Source organism: Brugia malayi, assembly GCF_000002995.4.
Source record: "Brugia malayi strain FR3 genome assembly, contig: Bm_v4_ChrX_scaffold_001, whole genome shotgun sequence".
NCBI lineage: Eukaryota > Metazoa > Nematoda > Chromadorea > Rhabditida > Onchocercidae > Brugia > Brugia malayi.
This window is the reverse complement of record NW_025062479.1, coordinates 22655992-22678155: the sequence shown is the minus strand read 5'-3', so window position 1 is coordinate 22678155 and position 22164 is coordinate 22655992. Positions and strand designations below refer to the sequence as shown.

The 22164-nt window shown below is 31.3% G+C and overlaps 2 protein-coding genes and 1 non-coding gene across 3 annotated transcripts; 1 reads left to right on the top strand and 2 right to left on the bottom strand.

Moving 5' to 3' along the window:
* Positions 1–974: 974 nt before the first annotated feature.
* Bma-cyn-8 (cyclophilin-type peptidyl-prolyl cis-trans isomerase-1, Bmcyp-1 fragment) lies at positions 975–6137 on the top strand (the record flags this gene model as incomplete). The annotated part of the gene is made up of 13 exons (XM_043075805.1): positions 975–1196; positions 1377–1580; positions 1925–2076; positions 2239–2436; positions 2589–2721; positions 2978–3064; positions 3328–3543; positions 3726–3869; positions 4023–4182; positions 4462–5134; positions 5228–5411; positions 5684–5775; positions 6071–6137. 13 exons carry the CDS (start codon positions 975–977, stop codon positions 6135–6137), a joined length of 2532 nt encoding a protein of 843 aa, XP_042931739.1.
* On the bottom strand, positions 3092–3171 carry Bm16873. The gene has a single exon (XR_006228123.1). It is a non-coding gene; the product is annotated as an Unclassified non-coding RNA Bm16873 (non-coding RNA).
* Positions 6138–8579: 2442 nt separating the features above from the next.
* Bma-tpp-2 (putative subtilase-type proteinase F21H12.6 in chromosome II, putative) lies at positions 8580–21008 on the bottom strand (the record flags this gene model as incomplete). Its single annotated transcript, XM_043075804.1, has 31 exons — positions 8580–8669; positions 9230–9358; positions 9883–9957; positions 10255–10401; positions 10725–10929; positions 11117–11247; positions 11513–11658; positions 11956–12158; positions 12248–12341; positions 12766–12919; positions 13345–13484; positions 13700–13898; positions 14162–14329; positions 14522–14625; positions 14786–14966; positions 15232–15392; positions 15641–15821; positions 16082–16212; positions 16423–16556; positions 16890–16989; positions 17113–17240; positions 17329–17405; positions 17482–17586; positions 17690–17805; positions 18339–18436; positions 18635–18756; positions 19160–19270; positions 19582–19677; positions 19784–19912; positions 20112–20207; positions 20937–21008. 31 exons carry the CDS (start codon positions 21006–21008, stop codon positions 8580–8582), a joined length of 4023 nt encoding a protein of 1340 aa, XP_042931738.1.
* Between the last annotated feature and the right edge of the window lie 1156 nt (positions 21009–22164).

Here is a 22164-nt window from a genome sequence, read left to right as displayed (position 1 = left end):
TTTAAATGTTTCTCATTCATTTTTTTAAATATTTATGGGACAGTTTCAATCACATTTTAGCAATTTCAACTCTTAATAAAGTGGTAATAAAGATAAATGATATCAAAAATAATACTTCACTTTACAAACAATTAAATGAAAAAAATACATAAATTTCATTACTTCATTTAAATGAAAAAATGAAGAAAGGGAAGAAATAACTATACATTGCTACATTTAAATTATTAGTAACCACACCATATTATATAATAATTCTACAGTAAATTATATAATTCTACAGTAAAATCACTTGAAAAGATTAATCGATAGTAACCAAAGTTAGTTTATTGATGTATGTGTTTATATAGCTGAAAACGTAGTGAAAGGATTACTACTATGAGATAAAATTTTGTTTAATGCAAATAATTTAGATATTTTAAAATTAAATAAAGTTTATTCTGCTTAGTTATTGCTTAACATTCATATTAACCAAAAATATAAAAAGTTTAATTTGTTATAATCTTCGACGTTATAACAAATTATTCTGTCTTGAAATTCCTTTATTACACGACGTGAAATGAACTGAACCGGTATTTCACAGTTGGCCGACGTCAAATATGTTTTCAGGATTACATCCTTCCTTTTACTGGTGGTGTGTTTAGTGCTCGTTTATTTAGTTTCTTCTACTTGTTATTGACGCGAAATAATGCTAATGTAAATATTTATAGACTCTTTCTAGAAATTTTGATGATAATTTTTATTAGCATTAAAAAAATTTGCGTTTTATTAGTATGATCAGTCAATGCTACATTTCTGTTGGTATCATAAATGTACAATAATTTTCCGCGTATTAGTTAATTATTTTGTTGTTTGAAGGAAAATTTAAGTTTGATTATGTTCACTTCAATATGTCAATTTTATTTGCGGTGGCAAATTTTTATTGAATATGTCTTCCTTTTTCAGTTTCTTATTTAATCCTACTATTGTGACGGAAAATGTCAAAAAAAGATCGCCGCCGGGTATTTTTGGATGTAACAATTGATGGTAACCTTGCGGGTCGAATTGTGATGGAATTGTACAATGATATAGCACCACGGACGTGTAATAATTTCCTGATGCTTTGTACTGGTATGGCAGGTACCGGTAAGATTAGTGGCAAACCTTTGCACTACAAAGGATCAACATTTCATCGTGTCATCAAAAATTTCATGATTCAGGTAAGCATTTGTAGTGATGCAGCAAAGATTAATGTGCATGTGCTTGCTGCTGTTTTTTATCAAACAGCAAAGCAAGGTATGATGCCGTAATGAATTAGGAATATTCTGTTAGGATGAAATAGGAAATGCGATGGAAGAAATTTATTATTTAAATAGATTGGTGCAATTATTTCTTGCCAGGGAGGTGATTTTACGAAAGGTGACGGTACAGGTGGGGAATCAATTTATGGTGGTATGTTTGACGATGAGGAATTCGTTATGAAACATGATGAACCGTTTGTTGTGTCGATGGCGAACAAGGGACCTAATACGAATGGTTCACAGTTTTTCATTACTACAACACCTGCGCCACATCTCAATAATATCCATGTGGTATTTGGTAAGGTGAGTAACTTAAGGTACACAGGACTAAAATGAATTGCCGTGTGTTTATTTCCTATTTTCCACGTACGTCAGTATATGCAGACATATATCGTGAGATTTTTGATTAGTAGGATTCATTTATATGTAGCATAAAACAAAGAATAAGATCTCGATAATCTCAGTGTTCTTCAGCTCATTTTTATCTTATTGCACACAGTGAAATCATTAGCAAAGATGATCAATTTAAAATCCATTGTTTCGCTAATGATTTACTGTGATTTACTCTACAGCTTAAGAAAATTTGTTTCTTATTTTGTATTTGAAAGTAATGAAACAATCAGAAATAAATTGGCAAAACTTTACAGGTTGTTTCTGGGCAGGAAGTTGTAACCAAAATCGAATATTTAAAAACTAATTCCAAGAATCGTCCACTAGCTGATGTTGTAATACTTAATTGTGGTGAACTTGTTCGACGAAAAAAACGTCAACATTCTTCTAGATCAAATGAATCAGTCAGGTAATGCAGGATTCATGTTCGGACGAAATATGATCAATTACTTATAATGGAGTTGATTATTTCTTATTGATTCTCTACTGAGTTTAGTTTGGTTATTCTTGAATTATTTGGTTCGTTTTCTTTTTTTCAATCCCTGACAAATATATATTGGTTTTTTTGTAGTTCTTCTACATCAACTGAAAAAAGTCACAAAAAGACAAAAAAGACAAAAATGAAAGAAAAGAAGCGGAAAGAGAGTGATGAAGTGGAACAATTGGAAATTGGTACTGTTGTTCCGGAAGCAGAACTGCAGTTATCGAGCGTAAAAGCTGAAGATTTGCCTGATGAACCAGATCACCAAAATAAATATCTTATGAGACGGTGAATGGTTATGCATTGTGAAGAGATTTTCAGTTTATTTTTTCATTGTCAGAAAAAAGATCATAGTATTTTTTAGATCAGAAAGACCAGAAAATTCGAAAGAAAGAAAGAAAAATTGTTTTTTTTTTTTCAAGGATCATAATATTTTTTAGATCAAAAACGCCAGAAAATTCGAGGAAAGGAAAGAAAGAAAAGCAACGACAATCACCTCATCGCTTTTCGCGACGCGATATTGGTCATCGCTTGAATCGTATGCGGAGAACGCGAACCGGACATAAAATAAAGGTAGCCTTGTCTCCATATTCAGTAATCATTGTTAGTATCATCTCCTTGTTCATAATTACTCAGGTAGTTTTTATTGAGTTGATTAGTTAGTTTAACTATCATGTTTCATGTTTAAAAGTATTTCTCTCCATTTACTTAACAGGTTATTTTAAAATTTTCATATCTAACGAACTTTTTGCAATTTTTATGAAGCTCGAACTTAAATTGTTTGATTGATGACCATAGCTACTATTATTGAGATATTACATTCATTCAGGGTCGTGGTGCACTTAGATTTCGAACTCCAGAGGGTAGTAGCGACCACGATGGGAGTCGTACTCCTCCCCATTGGAGGCGTGAACAGGTAATTTTGGAATTTTATAACTTCTTGTTCGGCATAACAATTTCTCTGCTAACACCTGAGGCAACTTTTGGAATTATACTTTTAACCATTTGGTGTTAATTTGTGCCTTTGTGAATTATTTTAATTTTGAGACCCAAATCTTATTTCACTTTCTTAAGCTATGGATAATTGGGTTGCAGTATGTCCGACAGATCAAAATTAATGTGAAAGTACAGTAATTTATTTTGAAATGGCGAATACAATTAATTTTTCTTTGCTTTCAGAATCGTGTAATAACACTTGATGAATTGCATCGTTTGCAAGAGAAAAGGAAAGCATATGAGCTTGAAGAACTTGAGAATCCCAAAAATGATGTCGTCGATAAAGCAAAAACTGGTATATTATTAAACACATCGGAGAAAATTGAAGACAAAGAGGAAAGGTATCGCGGTAAGTCTGAAAAGAAGGAAAATCGGCATGAGCGAAGTAGGCATACAACGGTAAGTTTTAAAATTTAGTTTTTTCATTTCTTCAGTAATTTTAGAGAGACTTGTTATATGCTAAAATACTTATTGGTGCTTGAAGACTTTTTTAATGCCATAATAATTTGTAAGAAGGTAAATAGGCAATGAAATAAAAAAATAAAGGAATACCAAATGAAGTCTATGAACTGCCTTTTTAGCGACGGTCACCGGAGCATGTAACACGACATTTTGTGAAGGAAAAAAATCGGCATAAAGTTGATGAGGTTGGGAACAGTGAAGATATGAAACAGACAAAAAGAGATCGACGAGGGCGAGCCGATGAAAAAGAGAAAGTCGAAGTTGTAAGTTGTAGGGTTTCTAAAAATTAGTTTTGTTAATGCGTGAAGTTTATGAAATTATAATAATGAAATTTCGCGATTCGGATCGCTCGGTTATGACCGATTAGTAAGAACTTGAATATAATTTCAATTTCATTTTGAAAAATATTAATTTAGAATGGTGAAAAAGCTGCTGCAATGGATGAGTTAAATCTGGATGAACCAACAGTAGAGGTTACATTGGACAGTGCCGAAGATATAAGAGATAGTGATGACGAAGCCATTAGGATTCATTTATTGAAAGCCAAAAAAATGGCAGAAGAGAAAACGAAACAAGGTAGGCCCGATTATTTCAGTATTTACTGCAATATTCATTTGTAAATGAGACTGTAGAAACTCTTAATGGATATGTTTGCAAAGATAAGTTTCATATTGTCTGACATGCAGAAAGCATTCATTTTAATCCAAACAGTCTAATTGTCTGATTCTGTTTTCATTTAAAAACTTTCTTAAGTCGTAATAGAGGTTAAATGATTTGTGTTTAATTCTGCGTGCTGTATGGAAAGTGAGAAGTAAACTAGGATAATGATTAAATTTAATATTTTACATTTTGTAGAAGCAAAGATGCTTGAAAAGACTGGTGATAAAGAAGGACGAGATCAAAAGACGATTTCTGAGGCGAAACAGAAGGACAGTGCTGAAAAAGATAGGCAGCATCGAGAGCATAAAAATGATGAACTTGAAAAGCGAGCTATTGAGAAACAAGATAAAGATCAAATTGTAGAGAGAGATACAGGGAGTAAACAACGACGAAAAAGTGATAGCAAAGAACACAGAGGAAAAACAGATCGAAAACATAGGAGCAAAAGCATTGAGGAAGATGGAAGACGAAGTACTAGTCGCGAAAAACTCGACGATTTGAAAAGAAAGGAAACTTCAGGACAAAAAAGTCAAGCTGATAGTGAGCAGACTGTAGAAGCAAAAACAAATGTGGTCGATTCTAACAGCGATAATTCGAAGATGTCAGTAAATGGAAAATTGAAGGAAGTTAGTTCAACTAATAAGGAGAATGAAGTTTCGGAACAGAAAGATTTAAAAGCGGAGTCGACAAAATCAGAAGAAATTAAGCAGCAAGTAAACGAGGTTTCCAGAAAGCAAAAAGGTGGTGAAAAACCGAAAGAACATAAACGAAATGAGAGAAGTCGCAGTCGGAGACGCCGAAGCAGAAGTAATGGCCGTAGGCGACGAAGTTCGAGCCGTCGTTCAAGATCACGCGATCGCCGCCATAAGTAACCTTTTTCTATGCCTCACTACTTATTTTGAGTAAGTTTTTGGTAATATGATTCCGGGAATTGTGTACCTACAAAACATAGTGATTTAAGATCACGATCTCGATCGAGAGGTTACGTGCGTCGGTTTGAAGGATGGTCTCGCTCTCGCCGGCCTACTAGACGAGAACTGTACGATGAGCGTATGCGCCGGGAACGTGAACGACGTCGAAGCTTTGATAGGTATTCAGACAGAAGGCGTACAAGAAGTCGAAGTGCTCGACGGGACAGTGATCGGGTTTGGATTTTTATTGTGGAAGGAACTCCATTTTTATTTTACTGTAAAGGAAATTTAATTTTCGTATTACGAATAATTAACAAAATCTTATGGTTCTTATCAAAATTATAAATTGAAATATGCACTGTTCACTTTTTTGAAAGGTGATCCCAGTTTTTTATGTAATTCGGTGATCAAACATTGGGTTCTTTTCTAGCGACTCTTCAGGACTAAATATCATTTTTTTTTTTTTTTTTTTTTTTTTTGTACTGCAGAGTCGGCATTAATTTCAGCATTCGAGACGTAGCCGAAAACGTTCACCATCTTCTTCAAGTAGTAGCAGTGAAAGTTCATCAAGCGATTCCCGAAGCACTGCAAGCAGCAGGTTGAATTTTTTTTCTCTTTCTCTCTCTAGAGATAAAAAAGATTGTAGTTGAAAAAGAAGAGAAAGATGGACAGAATGTCTTTAGGAAAAAGTGATTGAGGATGGATGATAAATGAAGAAAGGAGAAACTGTCAGGGTAATGTTAAAAAATGAAATCATGTTTTTTAATTACTCTTTGGAATTGATTAGCAGTAGTTGTTTTTTTTCCAAATTTCATTTTTTGTTCTTAACTTTTTAACTAATATAAGATGCAGCAGCCGTATACTGCCACTTTTCATTTTTAAAATAATTCCAGTGCATCATCAAAGCGTTCCAGCAGTTCTGATTCAAGCAGAAGTTCTCGGAGCAGAAGCTCGAATTAGTTGATTTTATTTACTTTTCTTGTTATGCACTTATCGTATATTTCGCTGAAATTTTGATTGTTATATGCAACAAAAAAAATCTTAAATTTCCAAAAAATTTCTAAAGTGTGAGTTATCGTCGATGTGATATTGCACGTATGGTTGTTCAAAATCTAGTAAATTCAATTTTGTTTGAATGAGCGGGGATTGAATTGAGAGAGAGGGAGAAAGTGAGGGACAGAAAACTTTTTCAAATTGAGCTTCAATCTCTTAGAAAATTCTGAATGGTTTAAGCATATTTTCTAGGTTATTGCTTCTATTTGCACACTTGTTAACTCTATTTGTTTTACTGCTTTGAGTCTATATTTAAGTTTTGTCATGTAGCATTTCCCAAACATTTTCTTTACTGGCCGAATTATTCATTTGCACACATACACACTATTTCTGCATTTGTTTATGATATTTCAGCTCATTAAGAATAGATCTGTTCTATTGTTTCTGTACAGAGTTTTACTTGAATCTTTATAATGGATAACAGCTCCCTAGTACCATCTGTGTAGCTCCGATAAAGCACTTAAAATTCCATTGATCATCGGTTTTCTTGGTAGTCGTTTGTGACAGTTTATTGTCATCCAGTAACTGTGATGGGGAGTGATTTGCTGTTAAATTATCGAAATTCCTTCTTCTACTACTAATCACTAATTTCTTGCCGCAATTCATGATTTTCGGTTGTTTTTAGCACACTTTTATTGTTGTATATCAAAAGAATCACTCATGCAAACGTATTGTAAGAAAAGGCAGTGAATGAATTGACAATAATAATAATAATGAATATATATTTCTATTTCAATATTTCAAATATTCTAAATACCCAAAAATAGCATTTGGTATAAACTGTAATAAATTATATGAGAAATTAGAAGAGAACAGAAGAAAATTACGTAGAAAAATCAGAATGGCAGCATACGATGTTCATTACATCTCTTTTTATATCTGAAAAGATCAATTCTTAGATTTGTAAATTTTTTTTAAGACTTTTCACAAATTTTCAAAGCAGATGAATTATATTGTCTTTGTATTTTTCGATATTTCAAAGTTGCTACATGCTAGAAAGGATTAATAAATTTTTCTTTTTTTTTTCTGGAACAAGAATATGTCTAATATGTTGCTTTATTGTTTTCAAATAAAGGAATATTAATCTACCTTAATTTAATATGGAAAAAAAAAGAGTAAAGAAAAAAACTACACGAAATGGATTGGTAGATGATCTGTAATTGTAGGAAGAGAGGAAGTATTTATGAAATAGGCTACATTTTAAATATTTCAATGTCAAAGGTTACTCAACCACTTGATTTACCAGAATGCTAACTGTTTCTTATGGATGTATTAATCGCATCTCTTCGAGAACTGATAGATTTGTTATCTCATCTTGATGAAAGAGTAAATTGCTGGTTGTATTGTAAAGTTATGAACTGAATATGGCATAGTGCGGGAACTGGTCACATACATTATGGTCATTTGACATCCTAAATAATATGTTGAAAATAAAAAAATTCCCAAAGGAAAAAGAAGAGTTACCTAAGTGGGGAAAAATAAACATAACAAAGGAAATGGAAATGCATTTTTTCTTTTGACGAAATTTGATTAAAATTTTTCAAATGTTAGTTGTGCCAAAGTTTCAAATCTCAGATTGACTTCATTCTGTGCTTATTACGGACTTATCATGGAAATATCAAGTCTCACCGTATATTATTTAAAGTGGCATTTAAATTAGCATTTAGTCATAAATGATGGCAATGATGTTAAAAGAATTTCAACAATTAGAACGCATCCTGTTGGATATTTCTTGATTGTAAATTTATTTGAAATTTCAAATTTTCATATACAAAACTGCAAAATGAAAAATGAATCTAAAAATGCTATAAAAATAATCTAGTCCATCAATCAGAGAACTGAAAACCATTGTATGATTACGGTGTACAAATTCTATCGACTAGTTATTGAATTTTTTTTTTTAGAATTTTTAAATATTCGTCGACACCACCACAGAAATACCAATTAACAGAGCATTATCTTCGGAAGAATTTAATACGAGTTAAAGTTATAAAATTAATCAATTACAAGAAAACAACAGCGAACGAAAGAGTATGATATGAGAAGAAAAACTGTTAATTAAACCGATTAAAGAGATTTCTCATCTAGTGTTTTAAAAGCAAATCTACGGAAGAAAAGCAGGGAAAAAAAAAAAAAAAATGAAACTTATTTACTAAAATAAAAATCCTTCACCGTTCACAAAAATCAATCAACTTTACCTTTGAGATATCATGCAAAGAGAATTATCAAATATCATCATTATCATCAGTTTCAAAGTCGAGTTAAAAGATATGCAAAAATGAATTCTGTATATTTATTTAATGTAAATTCTACTTTCCAAATGAGTGTTTAATAACAGTTATAACACATTCAAAACAGACGATAGTCGTTGCGATATTTGATAATCATTTGGTTTCGCAAATTATTTGCAATGTGCACCCAGCCGAGTTGTTCCACAAGCTAAAAATGAAAGTGCAGAAAAAAAAAAAGATCTTGATAATTGGTAAAAATTTCCATTCTACTACTTTCAAACTTGCAAAAATTCTCATTATTTTTTGACCTTCAAAACAATCCCTTTAGTTCCTTTACGATCAAAATTCGATTAATTTATTGTCGCTTTACTAATTACTGCAATCTCATAATTAATGGCGCGCCAATAAATATCTGATTAAAAAGAGGAAAGCGTTGAAATAGAACTAAATTCTTTGAAGATGAACGCTATCTTCATATACTACATTACTTCCTATCTTCCTTCATATGTACGGTAATAAATATTTCTTTATCGGTTGTATCAAATCGTATCTAACAGAATAGCTATCATTAAAAGGTAAAATCTACAGACATCGATCAATCTTTTATTTCAAAAAATATAATCAGTCTACCCATAAGACCTACAGCCCTCCATTAAAGAAAAACCCATTATATTTTTAATGTTACTCTGCTCCCAAAACTGGAAATGAAAATTCAAATTTCATTGAATTTCACTTTTTACAAACATAAAAAAAAAATTTTTATATTACCTCAATAACTGCCGCTTCCACAACCAAATTATTTGCAAAATTTTTATCGTCACCTGCCTTTCTCAAGTACTTCAATGCTCGACCGTAATGGGCATGTGCAACAGCTTGCTTTGCAGATAATATCAACACCTGAGAAAGAAACCTCGGGTCAAAATTCCATACTTGTAACTTATAAAACTTTTTCGAAGAGCTATTGTACTTATTTTAACCGCTATGCATACGTATCAGAATATTAAATTATTGGTTATATTGTCAACAGACAACAGGTCTCTTTTCTCTTTCGAGCAAAAAAATTCTATAAACAATTCGAAATGAAATACTGCACATCAATTAAACATGCAACAACCGTTTTGAAAGAATATTCTAATGTTTATGTGATTATATTCATTAGTGACAATGACTAGTAAAGCCTAAGCATTTAGTATTATCTTTTTTATTAAACTTTATGTACTAACATATGTACCTTCACAAAATATATTCTCAAAACAAAGCGCTATAAGAAATATTATTAAAGAATATTATTATTATTAGAGAAATATTATTATCACTATTAAACATTATATCGAAGATTACGATGACAACCATTTAACCATATATTTCAATATATTTGCTGAATAAGTTGCATATAAAACTTCGAGAAAATAAATGAAAACCTTTGAATCAGTCGCTTCTAACCATTTTAAAACTTCATAGTACGCAGTATCGACTTCTTTCAGCGTAACTTTTACCTGGAAAAGCGATTACAGTTTAGTTTAAAAACTTCAAGCCATATTTGAAGACAAATCATAGAGAGTGAAGAAATAAGAAATAATTAATGAATGGATGTTGTAATGTACATCTCCATGACATTATGCCTAACTTTTTCTCTGTTTACACCATCAAATGAACTACTTGAGATTTAAGCATGCATCTGATGTTATAAATAATTCTTACTTTTCGTTTTAAAACATTTTTAAAACAAAAACAAAAGTATAGCAATAAGTTAGCAAACAAAAAAAAGAAATTTTTAATGAAAGGGAACCTACAGTTCTTCTTGGCTGATCTGATTCTGCAGTTTCAATAGCTGTTGGTAAAGTATCAGTTACTTGATCTGATTCTAGTGTTGCTAGCAAATCACCTGCTCCACCAACACCAATATCTTCTGTATCTTTTTTCTTTGTATCTTCTATCAACTGAAATTTCTTGCTTTTTGTCACGAAATATTTCAGAATTATTAATCAAAAATTCATTTAGAATATTTGTCAAATATTAATCGAAAAATCATTTACAAGTATTATTAAAGTTAAATACGTTAGTCAGAACATTTCATATTACACTATCCAGTCTATATATCCAGTCCCTGATCTTTCCTTACAATTAACATTAAATTTCATTTAGCTCATAATGTTCAGAATTATATGTTGCAATGTATAGTGCTAATTATTGGATATTTATAAAGTACATTTAATAATTGTGCTTCAGCAAAAGATTTTCATTGAAATTACTTGTAAGACACCTGGAAATCGCTAATTGATGATTTTTTGGTGAGCTCTCCACTTGCTTGCGAAGTTTTTTCGGTCTTTGTACCAACATCAACATTCAAACCATGTCGAAAAGACTTTGGTATTTCCTGGGTACTAATTGCCAAGTGTTCATCAACTAATGCATCTGCTTTGATGACTAATGCATCGATAATGGCATTTTTACGACTGTCCATGTCTCTGAAGCAGGTGAGAATTCAAAAAAAGTTCCTAGCATTAATTCATTATCATTAATCAAGTTGAAAAGAAATAAACTGAATCCGTGATTTGTTAATATACGGGGATATCAAAAAAGCATCAGAAGTGAACACAAAAAATTTAAGGAGCTTTGCTCACTCAAAAATAATTTGAAAGGAAATAAACCAACGCTTTGATAATAATATCACTTTCACTGTTTTCATGTTTAGAGCCCAAGTATTTTAATACTTCATCTGGCTTAGCTGCATCAAGAATAGCATCTACCAGTTCCAGAATTCGACTATGATTTTCTGGATTACACTGTAATCGTAAACTTTTTGAATGAGCAGATTAAATTTTATAATCTTGTTGTTATTTTTTTCTTATAATCTTGTTGGAATTTTTTTTTATAAACTTGTTGGAAGGCAATAACTAATTCATGATATAAATGATTCACGTCATCACAAACAATCATAACCAGTTCAAAAAAAAAAAAAAAAAAAAAAAAAAACGAAAAAAAGAAAAGTGCAAATTTTAAGAACAAATGAAAAGAAATATATTTCAAGAAAAAAAAAAAAGATAATACTCTATGGTCGAACAAGCGTTTCAGTTGCGCTTGCATGATTCGCAAATTCTTTGGATTTTCAGCAATTAAATGACCATATAAATCATTTGCATCCACAACATCTTGTAATTTTCCTAACCATTGTACATAAAAATCACGTAATGCCTCTGCAATAATTTAAATATTCAATCAAACAAACAAAAAAAAAAGAAAAAAAAAAATCAAAATCATTCTAACCATCTTAGCAAGTATTAGAACATTTATGTAATTTCATTCTATTATATCAGGCTGATTTGGTCGTAATAAAAACAAGTCTGAACAAATATGCTAAACTTCACATCACACACAACAGACAGACCAATTTCATATGAATGCTATTCATATGGTATAATTATTTATTTGTTAAAATCAGTTACGAACAGATAAATGAATCCCTTTTAACTCAATAAAAACTGTACTAATACCATTCATAGCTTGCATAGAATCAGCAGCAAAATCTTCCTTCTTTTTTACTAATGCAACAGATGAAACAGTTTTGGTTTGCTTATGAGTCCATTCCGGAAATGTATACGTCACTTGATATTGTACGTGACCTCGAGCTAATTCAATATCTGATAAACAGAGTGCACCAGCTAAATAGCAACCAGGCCAACCAAATTTCGGAAGTCTGAAGCAAAGTTGTTCAATTGTAATCTTCAGAGAAAAATACTCGACTGTATAAGTGAAAATAAAAAGAAAAAACAAAAAGACACATACTTATCTTCCGGAACTGGACCAATGTATACCACACCAATTTCACCTGGTTTCATTCTCTTCGTGCCAAATTTTTTCCCCTCCCCTCTTACAGCACCTGAAATTAGAGATAACTGATATTTTGAAAAATGTTTTATACTATAATCCTTTATACTTTACTGAGAACAAATACTGGGATGAGCAATCCTTAATTTTAAAACAAATTCATTTTTTAAAACGAATAAAACAATTTTTCTTTTCATTATGTAAAAAGATTCTCATATTCCTGAAAAGATTTTTATATAGCCGCACATAAAATAAACAGTACTTATCTTCCTTATTTATAAAATCTCTTTACAACAAGGAAGTGACGAGAAAGCTTAAAACAAGATAAAGAATTAAGTTCTATTCAAAATGAAAATAGCATTTTATATTCCGAAATCAACACAAGCAACAGAAATTTAATGAAATTTCATGTAAACTTAATTGTAGAAAAAATTAGTTTTACATAAAAACCAACTGAGACTGAAAAAAAAACTCACTTTCATAATCAGAAAAACAATCCAAACTTATTGGTGTTGCAAGTTTCAGCCTTAAAATTAAGACTGTTTCACGGTATTTCTCCAATAACGATGCATCATCATGCCTAATCTGTACACGAACTCGGTACTCGCCCTTCTCTAATTTCACGACATACTGAAATTACACATCTCGTAGCAATTAGCATAATAATAATATATTTAAATAATTGTTTTTAACTAATTGTTCAGTTATTCCGAATGGAAACTAAAACTGAAAAGCAATTACACTCACAAACAGATGTGTTTAAATCTCTAAGCATATTGCATTAACAATCTTGATATTTATATTACGGACAATTTGGTTATTTAATTAATATATAATATGTTAATTATTATGTAACATATTTACTTCACCTTAATTAGTTTACTTCACATATGACCCAAGAATGAAACACCTTTTTCTTTAAGATATTAAGTAACTCAAGCAAAGATCCGATAGATTTATAAAGCACTTTGCTTCATATTGCCACATGTCAATTTATTTTTATTAAACTTATGAATTTTTAAATGAAAAGAAAAAAAGAAAAAAAAAAGGAAAACCCGATCAGGATATGAAGCACTGCTTCCAATATACTGCTTTGTTGCAGAGAAAATCATAATATGTACATCATCAAACGCACTTTCATAGAGGTAGTCAGTTATACCAGGTAATTCAACATATGCATCGGTTGCTTTTTGTACTAAAAACCAACATTAGTTTATTTATGCATGCAACAATCTTTTAAATGTAATCGCTGCATTGCCTTAATTCAAAACGATATAATCATGATGAAATTGGTCTTTAAAGCTTGCAGATTTCATTAATATTGAAAGAATCTAATCAATATTCTGTATTTTTGATTGTTAACAACAGATTCGTCAATGAATATAAGAATGAGTTCAAGATGAAACTAACAAGAGAAGTTATATGTGAGTAGCAAACGAAAAGTTTGCAAGCCGGAAAAGAAGAGATCACGTGGTCCAAGAGGTTGCACTTTTGCTTCCGCTGGTCGAAATGGTTGACATATATGGCGGAATGTTACAGCCGGTCGCACATCTTCAAATCTCATCATCGAATTACGTACGGTAAAATGAAATGGTGTTTCAGTTGAAAACTGAAAAAAAAAAAAAAAAAATCTTTATTAAAATTAGAACATAATTTATATGGAAAACATAGAGTGTAAGACGCGAAGTGCTTGTTCTAGCTTAGGTGCACTTAAGACTTCTAAGTAATTTTACAAAAATTTGAATTTGTTCAAAGATAGTTTCATAAACTCAAATATCTATCTTAGTTAAAGAAAGGCGCAATACTTTGCTGGTGATAAATGACCAGATGATATAGTGAAGCTCATAGTTATCAGATGTTGAAAAGACATACCATGTTTAATCTAGAAGGTGAAGGAAGAGCACCATGAAATACTAATTCAGCTTCCACTACTGCTTCACCCAAATTAGACCACCATTTGGTTATACACAACTCCATGGTACGTCCGCCACGCAATGGGACAGCAAACTGCTCTTCTTGATTTTGCTCTAATGAAATCGTCTAAAAAGGGTTTAAAGTCTGACTTCCATTTAATTATCTAGCTCTTTACTAAGAAGAATTAGTAAAAACATTGATGTAAGGAAATACAACAGCAAGATATCTATCTAAAATACGTATTGAAAGATACGTTAATATTAGCATAAAATGAGGTGTGGAAAAACAGCCAAAGAGTTTAAATTAAAAATTTCTCACCTTATGAAATTCAGTCGAACGATAGGCCGTATTCGGTAAAAGTTGGACAATATGGGCAACATATTTTGCTTGCAGCTGTGTCCCACAGGATGTCAATTTCAAACCTGTAAAAAAGGTCTTGCATATGAGAATAAAATATTACATGAAAACAAATATGAGAAAAAGAAAAAACAATAAATGTAAAAATAAGCATGTACAGAATAGAACAAAAGGTTCTCTGCAAACAGCGTGTAAAAAATAGAAATAAGTGCTAAAACAACTTACAAGCCCAATCAGCATCCTCAGGCACATGAATAAAAAGTCTCTCCGGACTTGCGGGCTTACACTGTAACTTCCGTTTTATTGTATATCGTGAATTGTCATCCAAACATAGCGGAATAATCACAGTTATCGGTATACGGAATAATGGACCAAGTGAAATGTTCTCGGAGTCATAAGCACATATCTGCAAATAAAATAGTACAATTATAACAGCATTTAGATCTGAAATGATCATAATGGATAGATTTACTGGAACTAAAACAGAATTCCGTCCATGGTTAAACGGAAAAGAAACTCTTTATATGATTGCGTTATACGCGTTACTTCAGAAACAGCGGATATTAGTGAATGGTGGTATCATCTAACCTCTTAAGACGTAGCTCATTTACTAGTCATAGTAGAAATTCAGATGATGGAATTAACACCAAATTAAATAATTATTAACTTACTTCAGTAAAATGAGCGACACCAGCTTCAAGACCCACTGGATCCAATGATATGGTGAATTCTCGTTCCTGATGCATTAATGTAAATTGTTTTGGATATTTGACATAAGATGCAACGCATGTTAGCACTAAATGCTTCTCGAATGCTATTTTTGCATCATTATCTGAAAGAAGAAATTTTACAGCAACAGAGGAACTGGAATGATAAGTAGTGTCACTAAGTAATCTAATAAATGTAATAGATAAAATAAGTACCAATACAATTTAAAGCATATCCTAACACGGGGATAAAAGGTAAACATTAAATATGATAATTCATATGAGAAAAAAAAACTAAATGTAAAAAACCTGATGAAAGTAGTATTTCGCCTCATTTCGGAAAGTAAGCTATAAATAAATAAAAGTGATGTACCTGATTCCGGTTTGAATTCTGGCTGCACAGCGATAACATAGGTGTCCATATAACATGTTTGGTAGCGCTCACGCAAATAAATTCCACGTGCATTAACATCATTGATTTTAATTTTGAAATGTGTAAGCAAGGGTGAAATTAATGACTGATGATCATGGATGAAATTGTATGCATCATCTACCTGCGACAAATTAAATTGCGTTAGGATGTAATTTTACAGGAAATCAACTTACTAATCATAAATTGAGTTGTCACTCCCCAAGTTAATATTGAGTTATCACTCACGGGATGCTAGACAAGACTAACAAGTCTACCTTCAACATATTAAAATAAGTGTCGGAGATTTTTCTGTTATGCTATAGAAATCACCTTTCACAAGGCAATGTTAAATCTAAATCCCAAAGTAAGTTTTAGAAAATTTTTACAACCAATGAAAACAACCTGCAATAATCCGCTGCCAACAGTAAAACGATTTTGATCTTTTGGTAATCGGGCAGTATTTTCCAAAGCCAATCGAATTAGATATGGACTCCATGAAATGCTCTGTGCTTTCAAAGCACTAAGCAAACATGCTAAAAAAAAAACATGGAACCATAACGTATTTCACAAACAAAATAAACATGAAGATGTGAATATCTTATAATGGAGGAAAATCTCTCAAATCACCAAAAATACTTCAACATGGACAATCAGTTTACCGTACAGTGGTAGAATTAAAATTAACATATATTCTGTTAAAAACACATCTAAGTTTCAAATGAACTTAGAATTTAATTACCCACCGACAGTTCCTGTAACATTTGGTGAACTCATTGAGGTACCATTCATTAGTTGACTTGCCTTCAATGTAAACTTAGGCACACTTGTAATAGCAGCACCTGGACCACAAATCGATACACCTAATGCTCCATCAGCTCTGAAAAGATTTTAGATATATTTTTCCGTTCATTTGTGACCATCTGGCTTACCTTTATTTGTAATCATTTTCCCACTTACAACAGCAACAGTTATGTCATTTTAATCCCTTTTATACATATTTTTATTTCTAATTTTTACTTCTATTCATAATTTTTTTTTCGCGAGTTTTAAATTTCTATTCTTCACTTCATTCTTTCTTCTGACAGTTGTTTCTTTCAAATGCTAAAGCTTTTCTAAATTCCTGAATAAAAATTCTCTGTTAACCGGTAGAGTTTTTTGAGAAATCCAAAAAACTTTCTAATGAAAACCGTTTCACTAGAAATATTCTTACGTTGGGCCTCTGGACGACCATGGATACAATGTTGGAGGTATCTTATCGCGCATACTATACATTGCTTCCATCATTGTGGGTGAAAGATATGCACCAACTCCTGTAGAAAGAATAGAGATTTTAGGAACAAATTTTATAAGCTAATAAATTTGTTTTTTTCTAAAAAAACCCTATAAAATTGTACGCTATTAAAATCGATAAAAAGTAAAAAAGAAAAACAAACCGATAACTGAAGTAGTAGTTGTGCCTGGACATCCGCCAGTTGATAAAGCTGGACCACAGTTTCCCGCTGATGAAAAAAATAATATCCCATGTCGTCTTACTACCCTATCTAAAGCCTCGATAATACGACTGAAAATAAACATTAGCAAAAATGTATACAGCATGTACAATAATAAAATAATAATAAAAAACAACATGAATAACACAGATTACTCACCCCGAATTTGGAAAATTTGTCGCTTCACCATAGGAATAATTGATGAGATGTACACCCAAATCAGCACAGCGACTTAGCTAAACATTTTTGAGAAAATCAGCCTTTAACTTAATATTTCGAAACGCAGTTTCTAAGCAAAAAATAATAACTTACAGCCCGAGTAAGTGCAGCACCCGTTTCCATAGTTTTTAGACGATGATCACCGATGCAAAGAGAAACAATCTGAGCTCCAGGAGCTAATCCAGATTTTTCAGGCTCCTGAAAGACATAGTTCTTTTTTTTCGAAAGAATATCACTTGAAGCTTTCTCTACGGAAAATATTTTCAGAGCATTAAGTAGACAATTTTATCAAGAAACTAACGTTAGGAAAGTAAGCAGCGGCGATGTTTGCAACATGAGATCCATGACTACCAGAAGGGACACATATTTCCAACAAATTACCATTATCATGTATGGTGATACAGAACGTCAGCATATCTGTAAAATTTCTAAGTCATAATCATCAAAGACAATCTAATATTCGATTTAGTAGATCCTTTATATGCAGTAATTTATTCTTTCGGTACATTAATGGTTATAGCATTTATTTGGTTATTTTAATGCAGATTTTTATTTTTTATTCCGAACAAAAATCATTCCTAGTGGTTCCAATTTGTCAAATGCCTACTTATGCTGTCATAAGTACTATAAGGAGGCACTCCTTCGTAAATTAAATGCATTAATCCAAACATATTCAAATATAAATTCACCACTTTAGATTAAAGCATTCTCTATAAAACAAAATCATTCTTAGTTTAATAGCTCTAAATAATTTATCCAAAGTCCACTTTTCTATCACCATCATTCTGCTGTATGTCTAACCGTCAAAAGGTCAAACAGAAGCAAATTTTTATATCAACGTATAATAATGCACATTAAAGCTTAGTAGATCATATCGTGTTGTACTCTTATCAGTAATGATGAGGAAAAAAAAAGAAATATCATTCTCAAATAAATGAAAAATGAATTACCACTGTCGGAGAGTTTGTAATATTTACCGCTATCACGATAACTGCTAAGTAGAGGTGCTAAGCTTAAACGTCCACGATATGAAGTATCTATACAAGCTCTGAAATACATTAGACATAATTAACATCTGCAATTGATAAAATTAGAAACTGTTATCTCCTTGGCTCAATAACCCTTATACTGATTTATGCAACGTAACATGCATTTATACCATTTCTATGAAAAACGTCACCTCATTCTGTTTTTTTCATATGAATGGGTGAGTTAGCATAAGAAGTGACACTTTTATTAATTATACCTAAACTTCGTGCCGTCATGAAAAACAATGCAATCAGCAACTGGCCCTGGATCATCCATTTTATCCAAACTTTTTAATATTTCTACTTGACTCGAAAGTTCTTCTCTATCTTCCTTATCACTCTAAAAGGAGAGCATTATGATGATGGCCATATATAATCCAGGATTAAATTTCGTAGTCATCCGACCTTAACATTTCACTGTCCATTTCCTTTTTTTTTTTTTTTTTTTCATTATACACGGAAATGATCATACAGTTGCTATTAACGAGATTATCGCCCTGTACCGAACTGCTTTTTCAGTGTTAATTATTAACGCTATCACAGATAAGCACATAATTTCTCTTTTAACAACTATTTCGTACTTATCATAGCTGATTAATTTGAAAAATAAAACTTGATATTTTCAAATTAAGTTCAGTGAAAAGAAATTTTCTAATAAATCTCAAAAAAAAAAACCAAAAAAATTTAAAAAAAAATTTTTTTCCTAGTTTTCTATATTATTTTGCACTACGCCAAAAACTTACTATTTTATCAGATGTCCCACCGACTGCTTCTTCGTGCGCAACGAGCTGACGCATTGCGTCGGCCATTGCTAATTTCTGTCCGCTATCAAAAAGATTTTCCTTCCTTTCCTTCTGCAAATAATAGAAAGAAAACAATCAGTTCAATTTTTTGTTCCATAAGATACAGTGAAAAATGAATACATCTTGAAGTAAGATATCTCAAGAAAATGGATTAAGAAAAGGAAATGGAAATTATGCTAAGCTTGTACTTGTAATTCAACAAACTGTAATGTAAGTTTCCAGACATCGCAGATTTTTTTATCAGATCTTAGCCATGAATGAAAAAACAGCTTAACAGATGAAATGAAAATAAGTTGGTAAACCATTCACAAATTTAATCAAAAATTCTTGCAAATTAAATTTTGTCAAAAGTAATATTTTACCTTTATCCTTTCCAATAAAGTTCTACTGTATAATTCATAAATTGGCTTTATTCCTAAGTGATATTTACCACTTGGATTAACCCAAGTTTCTGGAATCTGAAATCTGACTGAAATTACAATTATTTCAACAACGATGAAGAAATACCCATCAAAACTTCCTGAAGCTGAAACATTAGCTTTTTAACTTCGATATACTTATAACCTTTAGCTTTCTTCCCGTAAGTCCAGTAACATAACCATCCGTAGCTGTACGCACTGTCGATGTATCCACATCGCCCGCTCCTGTACAATCTATTACATCTATCACTTTCTGCAGTCCATGACTCGTTACCTAATCATTTCCAATATTAGGCTTCTTTTTTTAAGTAATAATTTCATTATAAATCTAAAATCATTACTTTATCCTGGAGTTAATGAAAGGTGAGTAATTTTATGTCAAAATCAACTAATTTTAAGTTTAAAATAAAAAAGAAAATAAATATCCCATCTATTCTATGACAAAAAACTAGAAAACTTGAGAAATTTTTTACCTGTAATCCAGGAAGTGATGGATCGATGCCTGTATCCAATATGCCAATAATAATATTCCTACCATCGTATTCTGGATATTTCGTTAGAAACTGTTCCTTAATTTTTCAGTTCGTTAACTTCCTCCATTATTTTTCACCGTGTTCTCTTGCTTATTAGCGTATTCAGGGATTTCATTTCTTTTTAAAATCAACCAATATCACGCCAAAGTATCACAAACTGCACTGAAGTCGACTAGCACCTTTTCATTCATAAATTTAAGAATGAACATCCTAATATCTTTTAGATGGCTAACAAGCAGATATATATATATTTTTTTTTTCTGATCACTTACTTTTGATCACTTACTCTTCAATTCGTATACTCGTTTAGGACGATAACGTACAGTAAATGTTGTAGATGAAAAGTAGGGCTAGAGAGAAAGACTTAATAAATTCAAGATATTATTTTATACAGTTCAAATTTATTAAAAAAATCATTTCAATAAATTAGAGGAATAAAATCTAAAAGAATTAATCTCTCCGTTTTTGAAACATTTTATATTAATTTAACAATGAACTATTCCACACCAGTAAATAATACGAAAAGAAATTCTCCACAGCAATGTCTAGAAAGTAAAAAGCAAGCATATAAAGTGCTCAAGTGATTTCAATAGATTCACATCTATTATTACCATTTTCTCTTTTTGTATTCAATACCAGAAAGATTGTGGTACAAATATACCATAAAAATGATATTGCCATATTTTCAAAGTTACTGTAATCAGAGATCAAAGAGAGCAATTATAGATATTTATAAAGTTACCAAAATTTTTAATTGAAATTAACCTGCTGTGTTTCCACTTTTGGCATCAAATTTGCTAACGTATAATCAGTCTTGTCAACAGAAACATCATCCATGGCTTTCTGCAACTTTTACTTCGAATCAGTTAAAAATTTTGCCAAAAAAAAAAAAAAAAAACCGATAGTAGCACATGGAATAAAAATGTGATGTGAAACAAAAGTTTCCGTTACGGTGATATCATAGATGATGGATGTGATAAAAGTGATAAGTCAACGGAAAGATCAGATAACACTGAACCGAATGAAAGAAATAATAGTAAAAATATCTTTTTAGGAAATTTAAATTTTATGAAGTGTACACGAATTTCACCAATAAATTCTTTTGTAAAATGGAATAGCACATTATAATATTCAGCTATATCCGCTTTATGTAAGACCACAGGAAATCTCGGGGGAGAGCTCCAGGAAATCGCGGTGGAAGAGATGACAGAGCTATTCTTATGACACTCTCTGACACATCACATGTCCAAGTGCTCCAAATAAAAGGCATTGCAAATTCTTGAAATAACAAATGAAAAAGTCATCCTCGAAAAATAGCCTGGAGCGCGGAGAGAGCGCAGAGAATGATAGAAGACTAGATAAGCACTTGAAAATGCCATATGCAGTGTAAATGAATTTTGGAGAAATAGCATGAAATTAGGAGAGGGTAGCAAAGATAGTAGCACTTCAATCTGTTTGTCATCCATCACTCTTGGGTCAAGGGTCAACTGTGATTCAGGACACTGGATGAGGAGTGGGTTTTAGCTCAATGAATTTGAGTCATTCTTTGAAGTATATGTAAAGTTTGGAATTGCAATAGTTCAGTGCATCTGAATTTCATTTTATGTAGTTGATTGTTTTCCTTTTTCATTTTAAAATTTCAAGGAAAAATTAAACTTTTCAAAAGCATTGCTTTTGTATATATTTCATTTTTGAAAATTGATAATTCTGACTTAAAGCTGAAAATCCTCAAAATTGTGGAAAATTCTTCAACAGCTTAATTTTTCCTTTTCTTTAAGCAAAATATTTAGATGTTTATTTAAAAAAAGTGTATTATTGGTTCATCATTTATTTCAATAGGATTATTTGAGTTGGCTATACCAAATGACATTTAAAATTCACTCAAATTAATCGATTGTTTTGATTTTTTGAGAAGAAATTTAAATTCTTTTTTTTTTTTTTTTTAGTGTTGTTATTGAATTATTAAGCTGTTATTGAATTAAGTGGTTAATTT